At 43.5% G+C, this 17,271-nt stretch overlaps 2 protein-coding genes across 4 annotated transcripts; both read left to right on the forward strand.

Moving 5' to 3' along the window:
* Positions 1 to 266: 266 nt before the first annotated feature.
* Positions 267 to 8,918, forward strand: prune (prune exopolyphosphatase). The gene is made up of 9 exons (XM_022220285.2): positions 267 to 519; positions 2,041 to 2,148; positions 2,214 to 2,416; positions 3,232 to 3,416; positions 3,700 to 3,858; positions 4,384 to 4,475; positions 5,421 to 5,579; positions 6,819 to 6,909; positions 6,993 to 8,918. The coding sequence occupies exons 1-9, from the start codon at positions 481 to 483 to the stop codon at positions 7,211 to 7,213; spliced, it is 1,257 nt and encodes a 418-aa protein (XP_022075977.1). The 5' UTR covers positions 267 to 480; the 3' UTR covers positions 7,214 to 8,918.
* Positions 8,919 to 9,030: 112 nt separating this feature from the next.
* On the forward strand, positions 9,031 to 16,704 carry bnipl (BCL2 interacting protein like). 3 transcript variants are annotated; one of them, XM_022220287.2, is made up of 10 exons: positions 9,031 to 9,503; positions 12,563 to 12,634; positions 12,946 to 13,013; positions 13,800 to 14,048; positions 14,119 to 14,313; positions 14,548 to 14,650; positions 14,750 to 14,881; positions 15,029 to 15,115; positions 15,270 to 15,368; positions 16,210 to 16,704. In XM_022220287.2, exons 1-10 carry the CDS (start codon positions 9,460 to 9,462, stop codon positions 16,232 to 16,234), a joined length of 1,074 nt encoding a protein of 357 aa, XP_022075979.1. In that variant the 5' UTR covers positions 9,031 to 9,459; the 3' UTR covers positions 16,235 to 16,704. The 3 variants fall into 3 exon arrangements, with proteins under 3 accessions (XP_022075979.1, XP_022075980.1, XP_051812999.1); XM_022220288.2 differs by having other exon boundaries at positions 9,031 to 9,266; XM_051957039.1 differs by lacking the exon at positions 9,031 to 9,503 and adding an exon at positions 9,604 to 11,243.
* Positions 16,705 to 17,271: the final 567 nt, after the last annotated feature.

A 17,271-nucleotide genomic window follows, 5' to 3' on the forward strand; every position in this document is an offset into this window, starting at 1 on the left:
CTGCAACCCTAATGAGGATTAAACAGTGTATAGATAATGGACGGATGGATAAAATTGAATTATTCACATAAAATAATATTTGCTTTGTCAAAATAACATTTCTATTTTAGAAATATGACCCTTTTAAAAGCAATTTTATTGAATAATGTGTTTGTGTGGTATTCTGCAGTTCACTGTTCTTTAATGTTCTTATTCGATTGTTTTGGTTCGCGGTGGTGTCTTCCATTAACAGCGGGAATATTTCCGAGCTTTAAACGTGTCCCTGAACGTGCCCTGACCTTTTACCCGGTCCGTTACCGACGGTACGATTACCGGCAGCCCGCTGACCGTTAGGTTTTCCTGGACCGTGTGCGACTGACCCTCCGCCGTCCGGTGAGTCGGCTGTTGCCGTTTACCGGAGCCATTTCCCGGTCAGAGAGAGAGCAGTTCGCGGATCAGAGCGGGACGGTTGACGGTTAGCGGCTAAGAGGCTAGCAAGAGATGGAGGAGTTCCTGACGGCATGCCAGCGGGCCGTGAAGGTAACACTGTTAGCCGTTAGCACAGCTAGCCGTCAGGCTTGCGTTAGCCTGTTAGCTCACACAGTGTTGACGTTCAGATATTCATTAGTCAGCTTTTATTCATTCAATATGGACGCTGTCAGGTTAGCATCAGCTGCACCTTTCAGGTTAAAACACGACACGAAATTAATCATTAAGACTTTAAGCAGGTCTGACAAACACGGCATCGTAAATAAAAAGTAGAGACTGAAAAATGTTTGTTATTCATATTTTAGAGTCTGAATATTTAATCGTCGAAGGAGGACTGAAATCAGAAGAGCAGAAAAAGTTCTTTGTCTGTTTTCCAAAGGTGTAGTCCTGAGTCAATCCTGTAAATTAGTATAATAATTAGTACTCTAAGGGTTTAGTATTTAAATCAGTCAGGTAAATAATAAATATTATAATCATTGACAATTTTAATCTTAACATTTACAGAATTCTGAGTGTTTTCATGAAAAATTTACTCAACTAATCAATTGATTATTCAGATTTTTTGATAATTAGTTAAACAGCCTTTATTTAGTGATAAATCGACTTATGGTTTCAGCTCCACACAAGAATTGATTGAATAATGCAATGAGAGACGAATGAATGTTAGAAAACATTTAAAAGCAGAGAAAATACAAACAATATAAACACAAAACTCTTAAAATTTGAAAAAATAAATAAAATGATGATGAAATCTTTTAAAATGAGGCAGAGATAGAATGTAACGCTATGTTCAACAGAAGCACATTAATAGAAAGACTTGCATCCATAAATTTGTATAGTTTAAATAATTGTTTAAACACTCGAATGAGTTTTTAAAGTAAATTCTCAAGGAATTTAGGTGACTCTTTGGTAAGATTTGTGCAATCATGGTCAATCTAAAAGAATGAATAAAGAATAAGTGTTTTTACCGGCTTCAAAGTAAAATACCAAAACTTACACAAGCTGACTTATACAATGCAAATATTTGTAACAATAAATAATACAACAAAAGAGAAGACATTGTTTAGATAAAACCATGACATCTAACTTTTCAAATGAGCATTTATGTTTTTTTTAAACTATCTGGTGATACTTTAGTGAGATTTATGTAACTGTAGTGGATCCAAATCAGCATTAATTCACATTAACGCTTAATGCCTTTATTTAAGGCACTTTGGATCATCTCTTTTGGTTGTAAGTAACAGTGATTGGACTCATGATTCCTGGTTCTTCACTGACATGGAACCAGATTTGAGAAGGACTCTTGATTGACTCTTTCAGGTGGTTGAAAGGTTCTTTAGGTTCTATAAAAGTATCAATATATTTTACAATGTTTGGATTATTTGTTGAGACTCTCGTGTTCAAAGCCTCTCTGGTTCTAACTAAGGTGAACAGAGAGGTTTGTTTTGATCTCATGTTCTGCTGTTCTGGTGAAACTCAGTGGTTCTGAGTGTTGTATACAGAACTGGTCCTGTTGTTTGTACACTATTTATAAAACTGTCTGTGTGGTCTGTCCTTGTCTTCATCCCCCAGGCGAACATGGGTCCGGCGGCTCCAGGGTTCCATGTTGTTCTGGGGAACGAGGCCTGTGACCTGGACTCCATGGTCTCTGCTCTGGCCTATGCCTATTTCCTGTCTAAGGTGAGTCACCGTCAAATCAGCTGCCAGGATTGGTGAGCAGCGTCTGAAGTCTCTCTGTCTGTCAGACTGCACACAGTGAGATGCTCGTTCTGCCGCTGCTCAACATCCGTCAGTCAGAGCTGCTGCTGCGATCAGATAACGTCTTCCTGCTGCGTCAGACTGGTTTGTCTCCAGACCTGCTGCTGTTCAGGGATCAGCTGGATCTGCAGGCGCTGCAACGAGACAGACGCCTGCGGCTGACACTGGTCGACCACAACGTGCTGCCCAGGTAACCAACACCTGACAGCTAACCAGACAACACCTGACAGCTAACCAGACAACACCTGACAGCTAACCAGACAACACCTGAAAGCTAACCAGACAACACCTGAAAGCTAACCAGACAACACCTGAAAGCTGACCAGACAACACCTGACAGCTAACCAGACAACACCTGACAGCTAACCAGACAACACCTGACAGCTAACCAGACAACACCTGACAGCTAACCAGACAACACCTGACAGCTAACCAGACAACACCTGACAGCTAACCAGACAACACCTGACAGCTAACCAGACAACACCTGACAGCTAACCAGACAACACCTGACAGCTAACCAGACAACACCTGACAGCTAACCAGACAACACCTGACAGCTAACCAGACAACACCTGAAAGCTAACCAGACAACACCTGAAAGCTAACCAGACAACACCTGAAAGCTAACCAGACAACACCTGAAAGCTGACTCAGCACCTGAAAGCTAACCAACACCTGAAAGCTAACCAACACTTGACAGCTAACCAGCACCTGAAAGCTAAACAAAACATGAAAGCTAACTCAGCATCTGAATGCTAACCAACACCTGAATGCTAACTAACACCTGGAAGCTAACTCAACACCTGAAAGCTAACCACCATTTGACCATTAGCTACAAGCACATAACAGCTAACCAACATCTGGCAGGTAATTAACACCTGACAGCTAACCACAAACAACTGTCAGGTAACCAATTTCTGACGGGTAACTGCAAACACCTGACAGGTGAGTTGTAGGTAGATGTGAGCACACCTGTGTAATCAGTTTGCCTCCCACCTGCAGTTCAGACAGCGACCTGGAGGTGGCGGTGGTGGAGGTGATCGATCACCACCTGCAGGAGAGAGAGCCCTCTTCCTCCTGTCCTGTTACTGTGGAGACGGTGGGATCCTGCGCTACCTTGGTAACTGAACGCATCATACAGAAATCTCCACAGATCCTGGACCAGCAGCTCGCCCAGCTGCTCTACGGTAATCACCTGGTCAGATACACGGGATAATCAATACCTGATAATCAATATCTGATCACACACACCAGATTTTTGTACCTTGGCTGTCTTGGGTTTCAGATGATTGATGAGGCTCCTTCTGTCCTGAAATGTATTGATTACTGTGTGTGTGTGTGTGTGTGTGTGTGTGTGTGTGTGTGTGTGTGTGTGTGTGTGTGTGTGTGTGTGTGTGTGTGTGTGTGTGTGTGTGTGTGTGTGTGTGTGTGTGTGTGTGTGTGTGTGTGTGTGTGTGTGTGTGTGTGTAGCTGCGGTGGTGCTGGACTGCGTCAACATGTCACCTGCTGCAGGTAAAGTGACTCCTAAAGACAGTCAGTTTGCTGCAGCTCTGGAGACGCGATTCCCTGCTCTGCCACCGAGGGGCGCTCTGTTCCAGGCGCTGCAGAACGCCAAGTTCGACGTCTCAGGTGAGTCTCTCCTGAACCTGCAGGTCTACACACAGGTAGACTCTGAAGTATTCTGAAGTATTTATGTTATTTATCTATAGTATTTATTTATTTTATTTATTTATATCCCTTATTAATCCCACGAGGGGAAATTCTGATTTTCGTGTATCCCCCCATCTGGGGGGGTCAGAGCGCAGGGTACAGGAATTAGGGACACCTCGACATGAGCACGACAGGATCGAAGCGCAACCCTCCAGTTGCGAGACGGCCACTCTACCCACTGAGCTATGTCGCCCCCCACACACATTGTGGTAGAATTTTCTCTTCAGTTATAAACACAGAGGAGATGCAGTATTTGTACGGGTAATGCTGTTTTAGCAGTATTTATTGCAGTATTTGTGGTATTTCTTGCCATGTTTGTACTATTTCTCACAATAGTTTTTCTCGTAGTATTTCTAGCTGTATTTTGTCCTCAGGTCTGAACACTGAGTAGATGCTGTGTTTGTAGTATTTTGTGCAGTATTTATAGCAGTATTTTGTCCACAGGTCTGAACACTGAGCAGATGTTGTTGAAGGACATGAAAGCTGTTTCAGGAAGTTTGAATCTTGCCGTCTCTGTTCTCTACGTCACTCTGGAGGTCAGTCAGCAGTACATATTGTACTACACACTATCCTACAAACTTCTGTTTACTGTGTTTAGCTTTAATACTGCCTCTCACACTACTACATTATACTGCATTATACTAAACAGTAGTACAGTTACTAGTTACTGTAGCTGAGCATCATGTACGTGCAGTCCCATTATTTAGTGTCTGAGCCTATAGAGGTTTTATTCTGGACAGCGCCACCTACTGCAATGGATGATCACTACAGTTTTAAAGGTTGATTACACTCAAAATGTACATAAAATTTTAAAGGTTTATTCCATCCGAAATACTACTTATTACAATAATAATAACTTGATCACTAAGACTTGCATTAGAACAGACTGTATAATTATCAAACCTAAAATAATCTAATCATCTGCTGTAGCCTTTGTGGTCTCTAATGTAGTGACAGACAGAGTTCAACAGGCTTCTATCATCTGATGAAGGATTAATTAGTATGTTGACTGGAGTTAATTTTCATCATCTGGAGACAAAACCTCACCTGGACTCAATGAAACAAATCAAGCAGCTCAGAGTTAGTTTTACAGCAGCTTTCATGATATAAAACTGGCTGTTTGCAGGTTAAATGATGAGTTCAAACTGTTTGTTTCTCTCAATCTGGCCGGTTGACAGGAAGACATCAGAACTGTATTTATGGTTAAACAAATAAAAATGTATTTACACTCATTACTCAGACAGTGACTGTTGTTCATCATGGCCAGAAATGCCGCTGCCTCCTTGGTTGTAGACATTCAGCTTCCACTACACCTGCAGCCCCAGCTGACCAATCAACTGCAGGGATGTTAGTGTGCCAACAGGTGGAGTCAGAGAGCTGCAGGACTGAACGCTCAGCATCTTTTCTCAGGCAGTAGTTTGTCAGCAGAAGGGTGTGTGTGTTTTATGTTGATTTTTATGTGTGTGTGTTTTGTGTGTCAGGAGTTCCTGCAGAGGGCAGAGTTGGAGGCGGACCTTTCAGGTTTCTGTCAGAAGTTTGGATTTGATTTGCTGCTGCTGATGACAATCTCCTTCACTGAGAACAAAGAGCCAATCAGAGAGCTCGCTGTGTTCAGCCACAGCACCACCTGCAGGGACCAGGTACACACTATACTACATACTACTAAACACTGTACTACAGGGCTCCAGACTGCAACTAAATGGTCACATTTTGCGACCAAAATTTGAGCGAGTGTGAGTAAATTTTTCATCTACTCGCGCAGGTGCGACCAGTAAATTTGCCGATTTAAAAAAAATAAAAAAAAATAAAAATTTAATTACTATTGAGTATTTTTTGGTGCTGACAAACTTCTGCTCCACACTTCAGCCCAGTAGACAGTAATGGGCAAATGAGCTGGTTTACCAACCGACAATAACTCCAAAAGAAGAAGAAAGGAGACGAACACCAAAGAAGAAGAAGGTGAGCGAGAGTGAGAGCGGGGCGGGGGGGCGAATAACGGTGAAGTTCCTGCTGTTTCACAAAGCCTTCATTTACGTTCAGCCTTATTTTTAACACAAAATAAGGCTGAATTCTCCTTTCTTGTTTCCATTCCAGCTGCTTCTAAGTTTAGACACATCCTTTGCTAGACAGCAACAGCATGGAACAGTTTTCGTTCGTCTTTACGGGAATTTTCAGACTTTTCAGCAGCATCTTCGTCATGTCAAGAAACCTTTCCTTAGAGAAACACTTCCTGTGCTGCTGGAATGGTCACAAAATAAAAGCCCGTAGCATTAAAAATATGCCTTCAAAATAAAAGCCTGAAGGGAACGGTTATTTTAGCACTAGAAAAGAAAGGCTTGCTAAAATTGATGAACTGATCAAAAGACATTTATAAGAGTAATTTACACGTGATTTGGTATAAATACATAACGTGCACATGCATAACACATGCCTGTACTCAGCACAAGGTCTTTTTTTATTACGGATCCGACGGAAATGATACATCAACTAAGTAGCCTTGGCGGAGTACTGCACTTTCTGAGTGCTTTTCTTGTTATGTTTTGTCAAGTGCTGCACAGTGAACTGTTAATTGAAAACATAGTTTCCGCATTTACTGTGCAAGTATTTATCAGTAATACAGTTAAAATGAGAGGAAATGTGAATATTTACTTTGCAAGTCGATTTTGGTGTGCGCCCCTAAATTTTCTGGTTGTGCTCCTAAAATTTTAAGTTCGGGGCCACTGTGCTCCTCGGAAAAAAAGTTAGTCTGGAGCCCTGTACTAGACACTGTATTACATGTTACTAAACACTGTACTACATGTTATTACACACTGATACACACTGATGTGAGTTGTGTTTGTCAGTGTTGTCATGATGACCCAGGTGTTCTCCCTCCTCAGGTGAGCCAGTACCTGGAGCAGGCCCATAGCCCCGCCCTCGACCTCAGTCCAATCAGCTGCCCCCATCGTCTTCTCTCAGCCTATCAGCAGGGTAAGATCCCGTGAACTAACAAACAGGTAAACATGGCAAGAAGCCCTGATTGGTTGTCTCTCACCACGGTTTCTGTCTCCTAGGAAACACACTGGCATCCAGGAAGAAGCTCCTCCCCATTGTGAAGGATTTCCTGAGGGAGAGGGATGGAGACAGTCGCCTTGCAGATGGCGAGGAGGAGGAGTCTGGGGTCCCTCCCACCCCGATGAACAGCCTAGTAGAGGGCTGTCCTCTGGATGGGGGGCTGCCAAGCATCAGTGCCCAGGACCTGGAGGAGAAGTTCAGCAAGATGGCCAACAACTGACCAAGTTCTGATCCATCATCCTGATCCAGGTCCTTCAGAACCAACAGGTTCTGATCTAGATCAAAAAGATCCTACAGATTCAGATCCAAAAGATCCAGATGCAACAGATCTAACCTTCAGAATAAGAGCCTTCAGAATAAGAGCCTACTGTTGGTGGGATTGGTGGCCTTCTGGAGTTTCTCAGCCAAAAACAGTCGATGCCAAACTGAGAGTTCAGATCATCAGAGACGGAAACAAAGACGACATGAACAGACACACTGAGCTGAACCAGAACCTGCTCACAGAACAGAATACCTTAGAACCTGAGTCTGTTGGTACACAGAGAAATCAGCACAGAGTCCAGATCACAGAACCAGAACTAGCTACAGAACCTCAGCTCTCAGAAAACTCACAGCAGAAGAGCTTCACAGATTTAAAGGTTTATTCTGGTTTGTTGCTAATTAATGTCTATTTTGTGTCTGTGGGTCAGAATATGTGGCTGTTGGATGATCTTCATTATTCATCTGTGATATACAGTTCCCTAAATGCCTCATAGTCATCTTTAATGCTGCAGTTTCCAGATGTTCCCTAAACGCCTCACATTCATCAGTAGATGCTGCAGATTCCAGATGTTCACTAGACGTCTCACTAGTCTCCTTCAGTTACTGCAGCAGTTCAGAGACCAAACATTCGTTTGCAGAGTCACGAGTTCTGATGTCACATTTACCTGAAACCAGGTGAGTTTATCTACCTGAACTGTTTTCTGTTAGCTTAGCTTTTCATTAGCACAGTTGATGGTTTTCATTTAGCTGTGGGAAACTCTGATTGTCATGGTTTGTAACTCTGCTGCTGTGACTTTATGTGGTGTTTTTCTTCTTCTCTGGTTCACTTGGCTGACCTGCTCTCTGCTCACCAGGTTAGTCTGTCTCTCTTCGAGCCTCCTTCTCAGCTCATATGTCAGAGATAAAGTCAGTGTGACCCACAGGTACATAACAGACACACTAATGAAAACACAGCAGCATGATCCCATTAGGAAATATTAATAAATAGAATTTAATTCACGTCATCACCCTGAGTTTTGTTTTGTATTTTACAGACAACAGCGAACATATTAATAAGAATAAGCTGTAGATCTTGATTTGTTTTATAGAATGAAATTTGAAATGAGACATTTCCAAAGACAATCATCTGTTTCTAAATGAAGACATTCAGGTTTAAAATAAAGATTCAACTGAAACACACTGCAGCTTCAGTCTGATCATGACTGCAGGACTTTCACAATAAGGGCCCCAAGAAAGGCAGAGCTTTAATTGTGAAACGGGAAGAGGAAATCTGCAGAAATAGGAAGTTGCCACAAACAGTTAAAGATGAAGCATTTGTTACCTAAAGGTTGGTTTGGACTTTTCTGATTCCACCTGCTGCAGTTTAAATCTTTGACCTGAAACCTGCTTTTCATATAAACTGTATTTGTGTTTGTCGTGAAACTGAAGATAAATGTGAGAATCAGGACATTTTAAAGGCACAGAAACATGAGCAGCTTTTCTCTTTCTCTATTTCTGTTCTTCTACTGAAGCTTCTTGGTCCAAATCATCACAAACAAGTTTTACTTTTGTAATTTGTAAGGTACTAGTGAAATGTTTGACTTTAATGTGTTATCATTTATATTTTTAAAAACCTGTTGTTTTCTCATAATTCTGACAGTTTCCAAATAAAAAGTCCAACTGCAGATATTTGAGCAGTGTCTTCTCACAGAAAAAACATTCGACTAAGTGAAAGAAACGACTGATTTCTGATCATAAAAAAGATAAATATTTGATTTCTGATCATTAAAGTTGAAGAAATAAATAATTTTTCTCATGTATTTCTAATTTGAAGCTCAGAAACATGTAAATTCTTCACTTATATTTGCTGGTTGTTAAAACACAATCTGTTCACATCAAACTCTAGGGCGGGCTTTAGGACCCTGAGGGCTCCTGCATCTTCCTCCTGCTTTAAATAACCTCTGCAGCTGATTGGTCGAACTTAATGAGTCAGCCTGCAGCTCCTTTGTGCCTCACCTGTCTACACAGAGCAGGTGAGTGTCAACCAATCAGACGGTGGCTTTGTTGTGAAATGCAGACTGACAGGGCGAGCAAGTCCCACGCAGTCAGAGAGAGAGAGAGAGAGAGAGAGAGAGCGAGAGAGAGGAAAAAAAAGGCACACAGACACCAGACATCCAGCTGGTCATACATGCCGGTCAGAACACATCTTGATATCACTGTGACATCATGAGCTCCTCTGGTGAGAACGTGGATGGACATACGGAGAACAGGTACGTTAAATATTCAGAACCAAGCAGATCGAGTTTCTGTGTGTGTTTGTGTTTCCTGTCTCTGAAAAAACAGGAACATGCTTTTGATGCTGACACTGGTTCCTCCTGAGGGTCAGTTAGAGCATCGTCATGCTGTGTTCACTGCTCTATGTTGATGAGTTTCCTGCAGCCTTCTTGAGAACCCACGTAGACCCCACAAGAACCCTGGAAGTTCCTCACGAACATGGAATCTCTTGAAGAAAACCTGAACCCTGTAAAAGTGAACCTCCTTTAAACACCTGAACTCCTCTCATTTAACATTGAGAATCTTTTAGGAACCCTGAAAACACTTCAAGCAACCTGGAACCTCTTCAGACACCGTTGCAATCTCATCAATTACTTATAGAAAAAACTTCAAGATCCATAGCAATTCCTCAATATGCCTCTTCAGTATATCTGGTTCTTCATGAGGAACTCCTTTAAGTACTCCTGGAACATCTCGAAATTCCATGGGAAGCCATGATTCTCTTTAAGCACCCTGGGTTATCTTCAAAAACACATTTACCTTCTTCAAACTCTACTGCAGCTTTTTAAAGGAAATCACACCAAGAGCCCTTGAGCATCCCAAAGATACCCTAAGAACGTCTCAATTGAATTAGAACCTCCATAGAACACCTGCATTCCTCTCAGGTAAACTTTGCTCTCTCTTAGTAACTCTTGGGTGACTTCAAAAACACTGGCACCTCCTAAAGAGACTCAAAGCCCATTTCAAGAGTCTTAGAATCTCCCTAAAACACTCAAATTCCACTCAGGTAAAATGTGGACCCTCCTAGGAACCCTTGAACCCTTTCCACCAACCTGGAACTTCCTCAGGAATCCACAGAAAAACCACAAGACCCCTGGAAGTTTCTCCTTCTTTGTTTTATTTTTTAAAAAAAGCATGTGGAATCTCCACCAGAACCCGTGAACCTCCCTAAACGAGTCTCTGAACCTCCTTAGAACACCTGAATTTCTGTCAGGTAAAATGTAGGAACCCTGGAACTCTTTCAAAGAGCTCAAAACCTCCTCAAAAACACCTGGAACCTCTACAAACATTATCGCAGCCTCTTCAACAAGTATGGGTAACTCCATTAGCAACCATGGAACCACGCTGAGCCTGTGTCAAGTCTGAGAACCCCTTTAGGACACCTCTCAAGTAACATTGGGATCTTCTTAAGAACCCTAAAATGCCTTCAATTACACTGGGACCTGCTCCAACACAGATGCTATCTCCCCAAGTATTTATGATAATCTCATTAAGAACCCAGGAAATTACTCCAGCACCTTCTTCATTTTATGTGCAACCTCCTCAAGGACTTATGGAGCCCACCAAGTAAGCACACCTGTACGGACCATGCTGACAGGTTCTCCTAAGTGGATGTTTAGTGTTGCTTTATCCCAGTCAGACACTGAAGGCACCACAGTGGAAACATGAGCCCTAACCCGAAGAGGTCCGCCCACTTTCTGCTGCACACCTGATCTCCTTCACCTGTGACCTGCACACAAAAACATATACACAGGTGTGGTTGCCTGGCTGGGTGTGTCCTCTCAACTACAACAAACACAGGAACAATAGAGCCCCGCCCCCCTCACCTGCTCAGATATGTCAGTCTGAGTGAACTGGTTTGTTTAGTCTGATCCGATTAAGATTTTCAGAGAACGACACGACAATTTCTGGACCGACATGCCGAACTGAGGAGCGCTACCTGCCAAACCAGACAGGTGAGAGTCACTGGACTGCACCTTTCTGTTCAACATGCAAACCAGGAAGAAGCTTAAAATGAAAGAAAAGTGAATGGAGTCTGGTTTAGAGGAGTTAACAGCTGTGTGTGTGCAGGTGTTATACAGGTGTCATTGAGGAGATCTGACGTGGTATTTTTAGACATTTACCAACTAAAAAAAAAAAATCTGTTAATCAAAAACTAATCAGCAGATGGATAAAAATATTGATCAGCTGCTATCTGTCCATACATATATATGACACCAACAGATTTTACAGCTGAAACAGTGAAATGACCTCAGATCTAATCAGCCACAGAAACATATGACTCCTCTGAGCAAATTACAGTACTTCACGTTGTCTGGCAGTACTTTCACTGCAGCGCTGGACCTGAATACTAAGTGATAAAAACCACAAACTCCTGATTCTAGTTTCAGCTGAGATGGAAACAAAAACTGAGCAGCTTTAACTGTGGAGTCAAAGTCAAACAGCAGCTGATCCTCAGGAGTCCAGAGTGTCCCTGAACGCAACGTGGATCAAAGATTCGCTCATAGAGAAACAGAAATCTAAAAGGCTAAAAATAGCAAATATTTTTTACAGAACTTGATCCTAGATCTAGTCTGCATGTCTTGTGGAGGTGGGGGAGCTTGGGGTGGGACACTGTTATTGAAGAATTTCATGAATTGTGGAAAGAAGCTGTTGGCCATTCTGGAAGTTCTTTCTCGGATGGATCTGAACCTTCGACTTGATGGTAGCTGCTGAAACAGATGATGGGCAGGATGTGAGGAATCCCTGATGATTCAGTCTGCACGTTGCAGGGAGTAGGAGGTGTAGATGGTGGTGATATCTGGTAGTGGAACCCTGATGATTCTACCAGCTGTTTTTATGACCTGCTGTATGACTGCCTGCTCCACCTTCATGCAGCTGCTGAACCGGATAGCCACACAGGAGGTCAGCACGCTCTCAATGGCACACCTGTAGAAATTTATCAACAGTTTCTGTGGTAGCTTCTCTCTCCACAACTTCCTCAGGTAGTAGAGATGCTGCTGGTCCTCGCTAATGACTGATTCATCGATTTACTGACACCTGAAGCACAGCTGGTTGCAGATTTTCTCTGTTGATGTTTGCAGACATCACTTTGTTCTGTTTACTGTTAGAAAGTAAATGAGTTATTTTAGTTTTTAACCTATGTTAATTTATTTGTAATTACTTGCACTTTATAACAAATACATCCGCAGAAGAAGAAACCTCAGAGATGTTATCATCCAATCAGAGAGACGACATCATTCACAGATGCTACCTTTGTGTTTGGCTCCTACAGAGCTGCTGCAGAGCCCAGCAACATCCAGGACATGGAGCTGAGAGAGGAGTGGCAGGACGACGGCTTCCCCAGGTCACACCTCACCTGACTGTTAAAAAGAGACAGGGGGCAGCAGAGGGGAGTTAACTGAGGCTAGCTTGATTAACACTGATGCTGACTGATGCTGACTCATACTGACAAAAATTGACTAATGCTAATCCGTACTGGCAGATGTTAAAAGAAGCTAACTGGTTCTATCTGATACAAACTGATGCTAACAGAAGCTAAAAGATGCTAACATTGATAGCTGCTTACAAACATCTGTGTGTAATATGCAGAACAGTATCTTTAATAACAATATTTTTTTATCTCTCTGGTTCTGTGTCTGGGTGTCGGTGGTTCAGACCGCTGCCAGAAGACTGTGGGAGTCCGGAGGAGGCAGAGAGTCCAGCGAAAGGCGCCAGAGCACCTGGTGAAAATAGAGTTTCTATTTCACAGCTTTATTACAGTCTGATTCCACTATCAATGAACAGACGAGTGCTACCCTGCTATCCTCCTCCCTTTCATCCCCACGGTCACCCCAATTCCCCAAGGCAGATGGCGCCTTCTCTGAGCCTGGTTCTGTCTGAGGGTTTTTTCCCCTCCCTGTTAAAGGGTTTGGGTTTTTTGGTTCCTTCTCACCGTCCCTGACAGTTTACTCAAAGCTAATCCAAAGGAAACTTTGGATTGTTGGGTTTTCTGTAGTTCATAAGGTCTTTAATATGTTAAATGACATATGTCGTAAATTAGCGCTACATAAATAAAAAAATTAAACTGAATGAAACTGAATTTGGGCTGCACAGTGGCGGTTAGTTGCTTTGCCTTGCAGCTAGAAGATCCCCGGTTCACGTCCTCGCCCTCACAGGATGGAGTTTGCATGTTCTCTCTGTGCATGTGTGGGCTTTCTCCAGGTTCTCTGGCTTCCTCCCACCATCTAAAATATGCTGAGGTTAACTGTTTATTCTAAATTGTCTGTCAGTGTGAATGTGAGTGTGATTGTTTGTCTGTATATGTAGCCCTGTGACAGACTGGTGACCTGTCCAGGGTGACCCCTGCCTTTGCCCCAAATCAACTAGGGTACATTCCAACCCCCCGCGACTCTGATGAGGATTACATGGTGTAATGATGATGGATGAATTGAACTGAAAAATAAAAGTGTTCAGCTGTAGCTTATGCTACCTCTCTGTATTTCCTGCTTCGCCCCCTGTCTTCTCCTTAGCCCCGCCCACCAGCCTTGCCCTGTCAGGTACAGTCGGAGGCGCAGCTAAGAAGCGTCTAGTGGCTCCATCTCTCAGTCTCACTTTGGGCCGCCGAGACTCTCATGACCTGAACGATAGCTTTTCAGCAGCAGCGCTGTCTGCGACGGACGATACACCATCTCTCGACATCAACCTGGAGGCTCTGGAGACGCCGTCAGACAGCGAGTCGGGAACGCTGCCCGACAGCAACCCCGACCTGGAATGGGAAGGTAAGACACAAACTCACTGAAGATGCAGATTTACCTTTCTGATACTTGACCTCTGACCTCTAACTGACAGATGACCTGCCTCGTGTGGGGAGAGGCGGGGCCGTGGGCGTGGCCACAAGCCCAGTGGAGATATCTGAAGGTCTGATGGAGCTGGACCGGGTGGACAGCAAAGGGCGCCGCTGGAGGAGGTTCTGTATCGCTGGACACGAGTACCACGTAAACATGAGCGTCCTGGAACCGTATCTGCAGGTCCTGTCACATGGAGGTCAGAGGTCAAACACACACACTGAAACACACCTGTAACACACATGTAGCACAGCTGTACCACACCTGGAAAACATCTATAACAGACCTGAAATGCACAAAAGACACAGTTGTAACACACCTGGAACACAATAGACGAACACCTGCAGGGAGGTCAGGTCTGGTGTGCACCTGTGTCACTGTAGCCATGACGTATTTGTTTGGTTGAATATGACTGTCTGCGATTGGTCATCAGGTTACTATGGAGACGGGATGAATGCCATCATCCTGTTCACTTCCTGTTATCTGCCAGAGAACACCGTGGAGGACTACGAGTATGTCATGGACAACCTGTTCAGGTGAGTCTGGATCTGTAGACAGGGGAGGAGTGTGAGCACTACACGAACACCTGGTGAACACCTGGACACAGCTGTAACGGCATGTCTGTGTACCTGCAGGTATATTGTGGGGACCCTGGACCTGATGGTGTCAGAGAACTACCTGCTGGTGTACCTGTGTGCCATGGCTCCCAGGAACAAACTGCCGGCCATCAAATGGCTGCACCAGTGCTACACCTCTATTGACAGGAGGTATGCTGGGTTCACTCACCCAGACAGCCCTGTGGCGCAGAGGCGACACCTTTAAGGGTTGTTAGTGAGTGCACCTTGTTTCCATGACAACAGAGACATCACTACTGTCTCTCTGACCTGTCTGCTTCACCTGTCCGTCTCTCTCAGGTTGAAGAAGGACCTGAAGGGGCTGTTGGTCGTCCATCCTGCCTGGTACATTAAAGCTCTGATCACGGTGGTGAAACCTTTCATCAGGTCTGAAAACGCACACACACACACGCACACACACACGCACGCACGCACGCACGCACGCACGCATGCACGCACGCACGCACGCACGCACGCACACACACACACACACACACACACACACACACAGAATCACCATAGCAACAATCTGTGTCCACAGTGAGAAGTTCAGCAGGAAGATCCGGTTTGTTCAGAGTCTCCAGCAGCTCTCCCAGTTCATCCCCACAGACCAGCTTCAGATCCCCGACGCCATCCGACAGTAAGTCCTGAAGGTCGCTGTGATCCTCAGAACTCAGCCACTATGCTGGACTTGTAGGTTCTTTGACTCATTTTCAGTGTTGTCCAATAAGCTCCCATTCTAACTGCCGGGTGGGGAGTCCCAGGTATTTATTGTCACCTCAAATCAAATGACTCATGGTGTGAAATCACCAGGTGAGGGACATCTAAACTGCCAGGTGATGGATAACTGAAGGTGACAATAGTGGTGAAAGACAGTAAGTCTGGACAGAAGACATGAGAGAAGGAAAACGTGTTAACTGGAGGGTCTACAACACCTACCAGCTATTGTCACAGCACACCTCAGATCCTAACCGGAGAGTTTCACAAACATTAACCAGACCTGTGAGTTCTGGGTTGGTAATGGACTAGTTGCAGTGAATACTAGAATGTCCTACCAGTCAGTTAGAAATGAAGATGAGTCAAAGAGCCAAAAAAATCCAGATTCCTTCTACTGAAGCTCTGAGAAACCCACCAGTAAGAACATTAACTGTGCTGTAGCTGATGTCTTCCTTCATCCATCATGATTCTACTGATTCTACTGTTGTTCTAAAGAAAGATACTGTTTTATTTATGTTGTTATCTTCGCAGCTGATTTGTTGGGTACATTGCTGCTGAAACTTGATGCTGCTTTGTTCTGAGCGTTAGACAAACAGTCTGGATTCTATTTCTGAGCTGCGGGAGAACCTCCATGCTTCCTGGTTTATTGGTGGGAATGATAACTGACTGGATGTAGACGGAGTTCGGCAGCAGATGGCTTGGTTGGTTTCAGCTTCCCGGTGTTTGGTTCCACAGTGAACTGATGCTCTGATGTCCTTCTGCAGGTTTGATGAGAAGCAGAACAGATGACAGTGGATGAAGCTGGAGGTCAGAGGTGATGAGGAGAACGTCTGTCTTGCTGCTGTACAGACGAACAGACTGAGGGTTATTACTGATGCTGCCTGAGTGTTGGAGGAGATTGGTGTTCTCCAACACCCACAAGAACATCAGGTTCCCTGAGGAAAGTGTGGAGATGTCTTCAGTCTGAGATAAGAACAGCGGTGTTCAGACTCTGGGTGACTTTTCCTTTAACTGATCTGGGAGGTTTGCTTGAACTGTTTCAGATGCTTCAGTGATCTAAAAACATCAGATGCTGATGTTATTGAGAAATCAGCAGCATCCTGATGTTTCTATGCCGACAAACTGAACTTGTTGTCATAGCAACAGCGTGAAGCCTCCATCCTGTTTATCTGCTGCCTTTACTTGGGTTTAATCTCCAGCTGCAGGAACATGTGTTCAACCTGCTGCACGCCTATAATAAAAGCACCGGTCGAACAGGTTCTACAAGTCCATTCTCTGGTTTATTTTATGGTTCTGATTCCGGTTCTGGTTCTGGCAGGTGTGAGTGTTTCAGCCTGAAAACATGAAGCAGGAAGCGTTCTCTTACTGTCATGTTTTTAACTTAAATACAGTTTCTTGAACACGTTACTGTTGTTTTACAGATATTTTGTGCTTTGTTAAATTGCAAATAATAACCAGTAAATCCACAGAAGAAGTATTTATATTTATTATTTACACACGTGGACAAAATTGTTGGTACCCCTCAGTTAAAGAAGGAAAAACCCACAATTCTCACTGAAATCACTTGAAACTCACAAAAGTAACAATAAATAAAAATTTATTGAAAATCAAATAATCAAAATCAACCATCACTTTTGAATTGTTGATTAACATAATTATTAAAAAAAACAAACTAATGAAACAGGCCTGGACAAAATGATGGTACCTCTATAAAAGATTGAAAACTATTTGACCAGAGTGACATGATTAACTCAGGTGTGTCATTTAATTGACATCACAGGTGTTTCCAAACTCATAATCAGTCAGTCTGCCTATTTAAAGGGAGA

This window comes from Acanthochromis polyacanthus, chromosome 12 (assembly GCF_021347895.1).
Source record: "Acanthochromis polyacanthus isolate Apoly-LR-REF ecotype Palm Island chromosome 12, KAUST_Apoly_ChrSc, whole genome shotgun sequence".
Lineage (NCBI taxonomy): Eukaryota > Metazoa > Chordata > Actinopteri > Pomacentridae > Acanthochromis > Acanthochromis polyacanthus.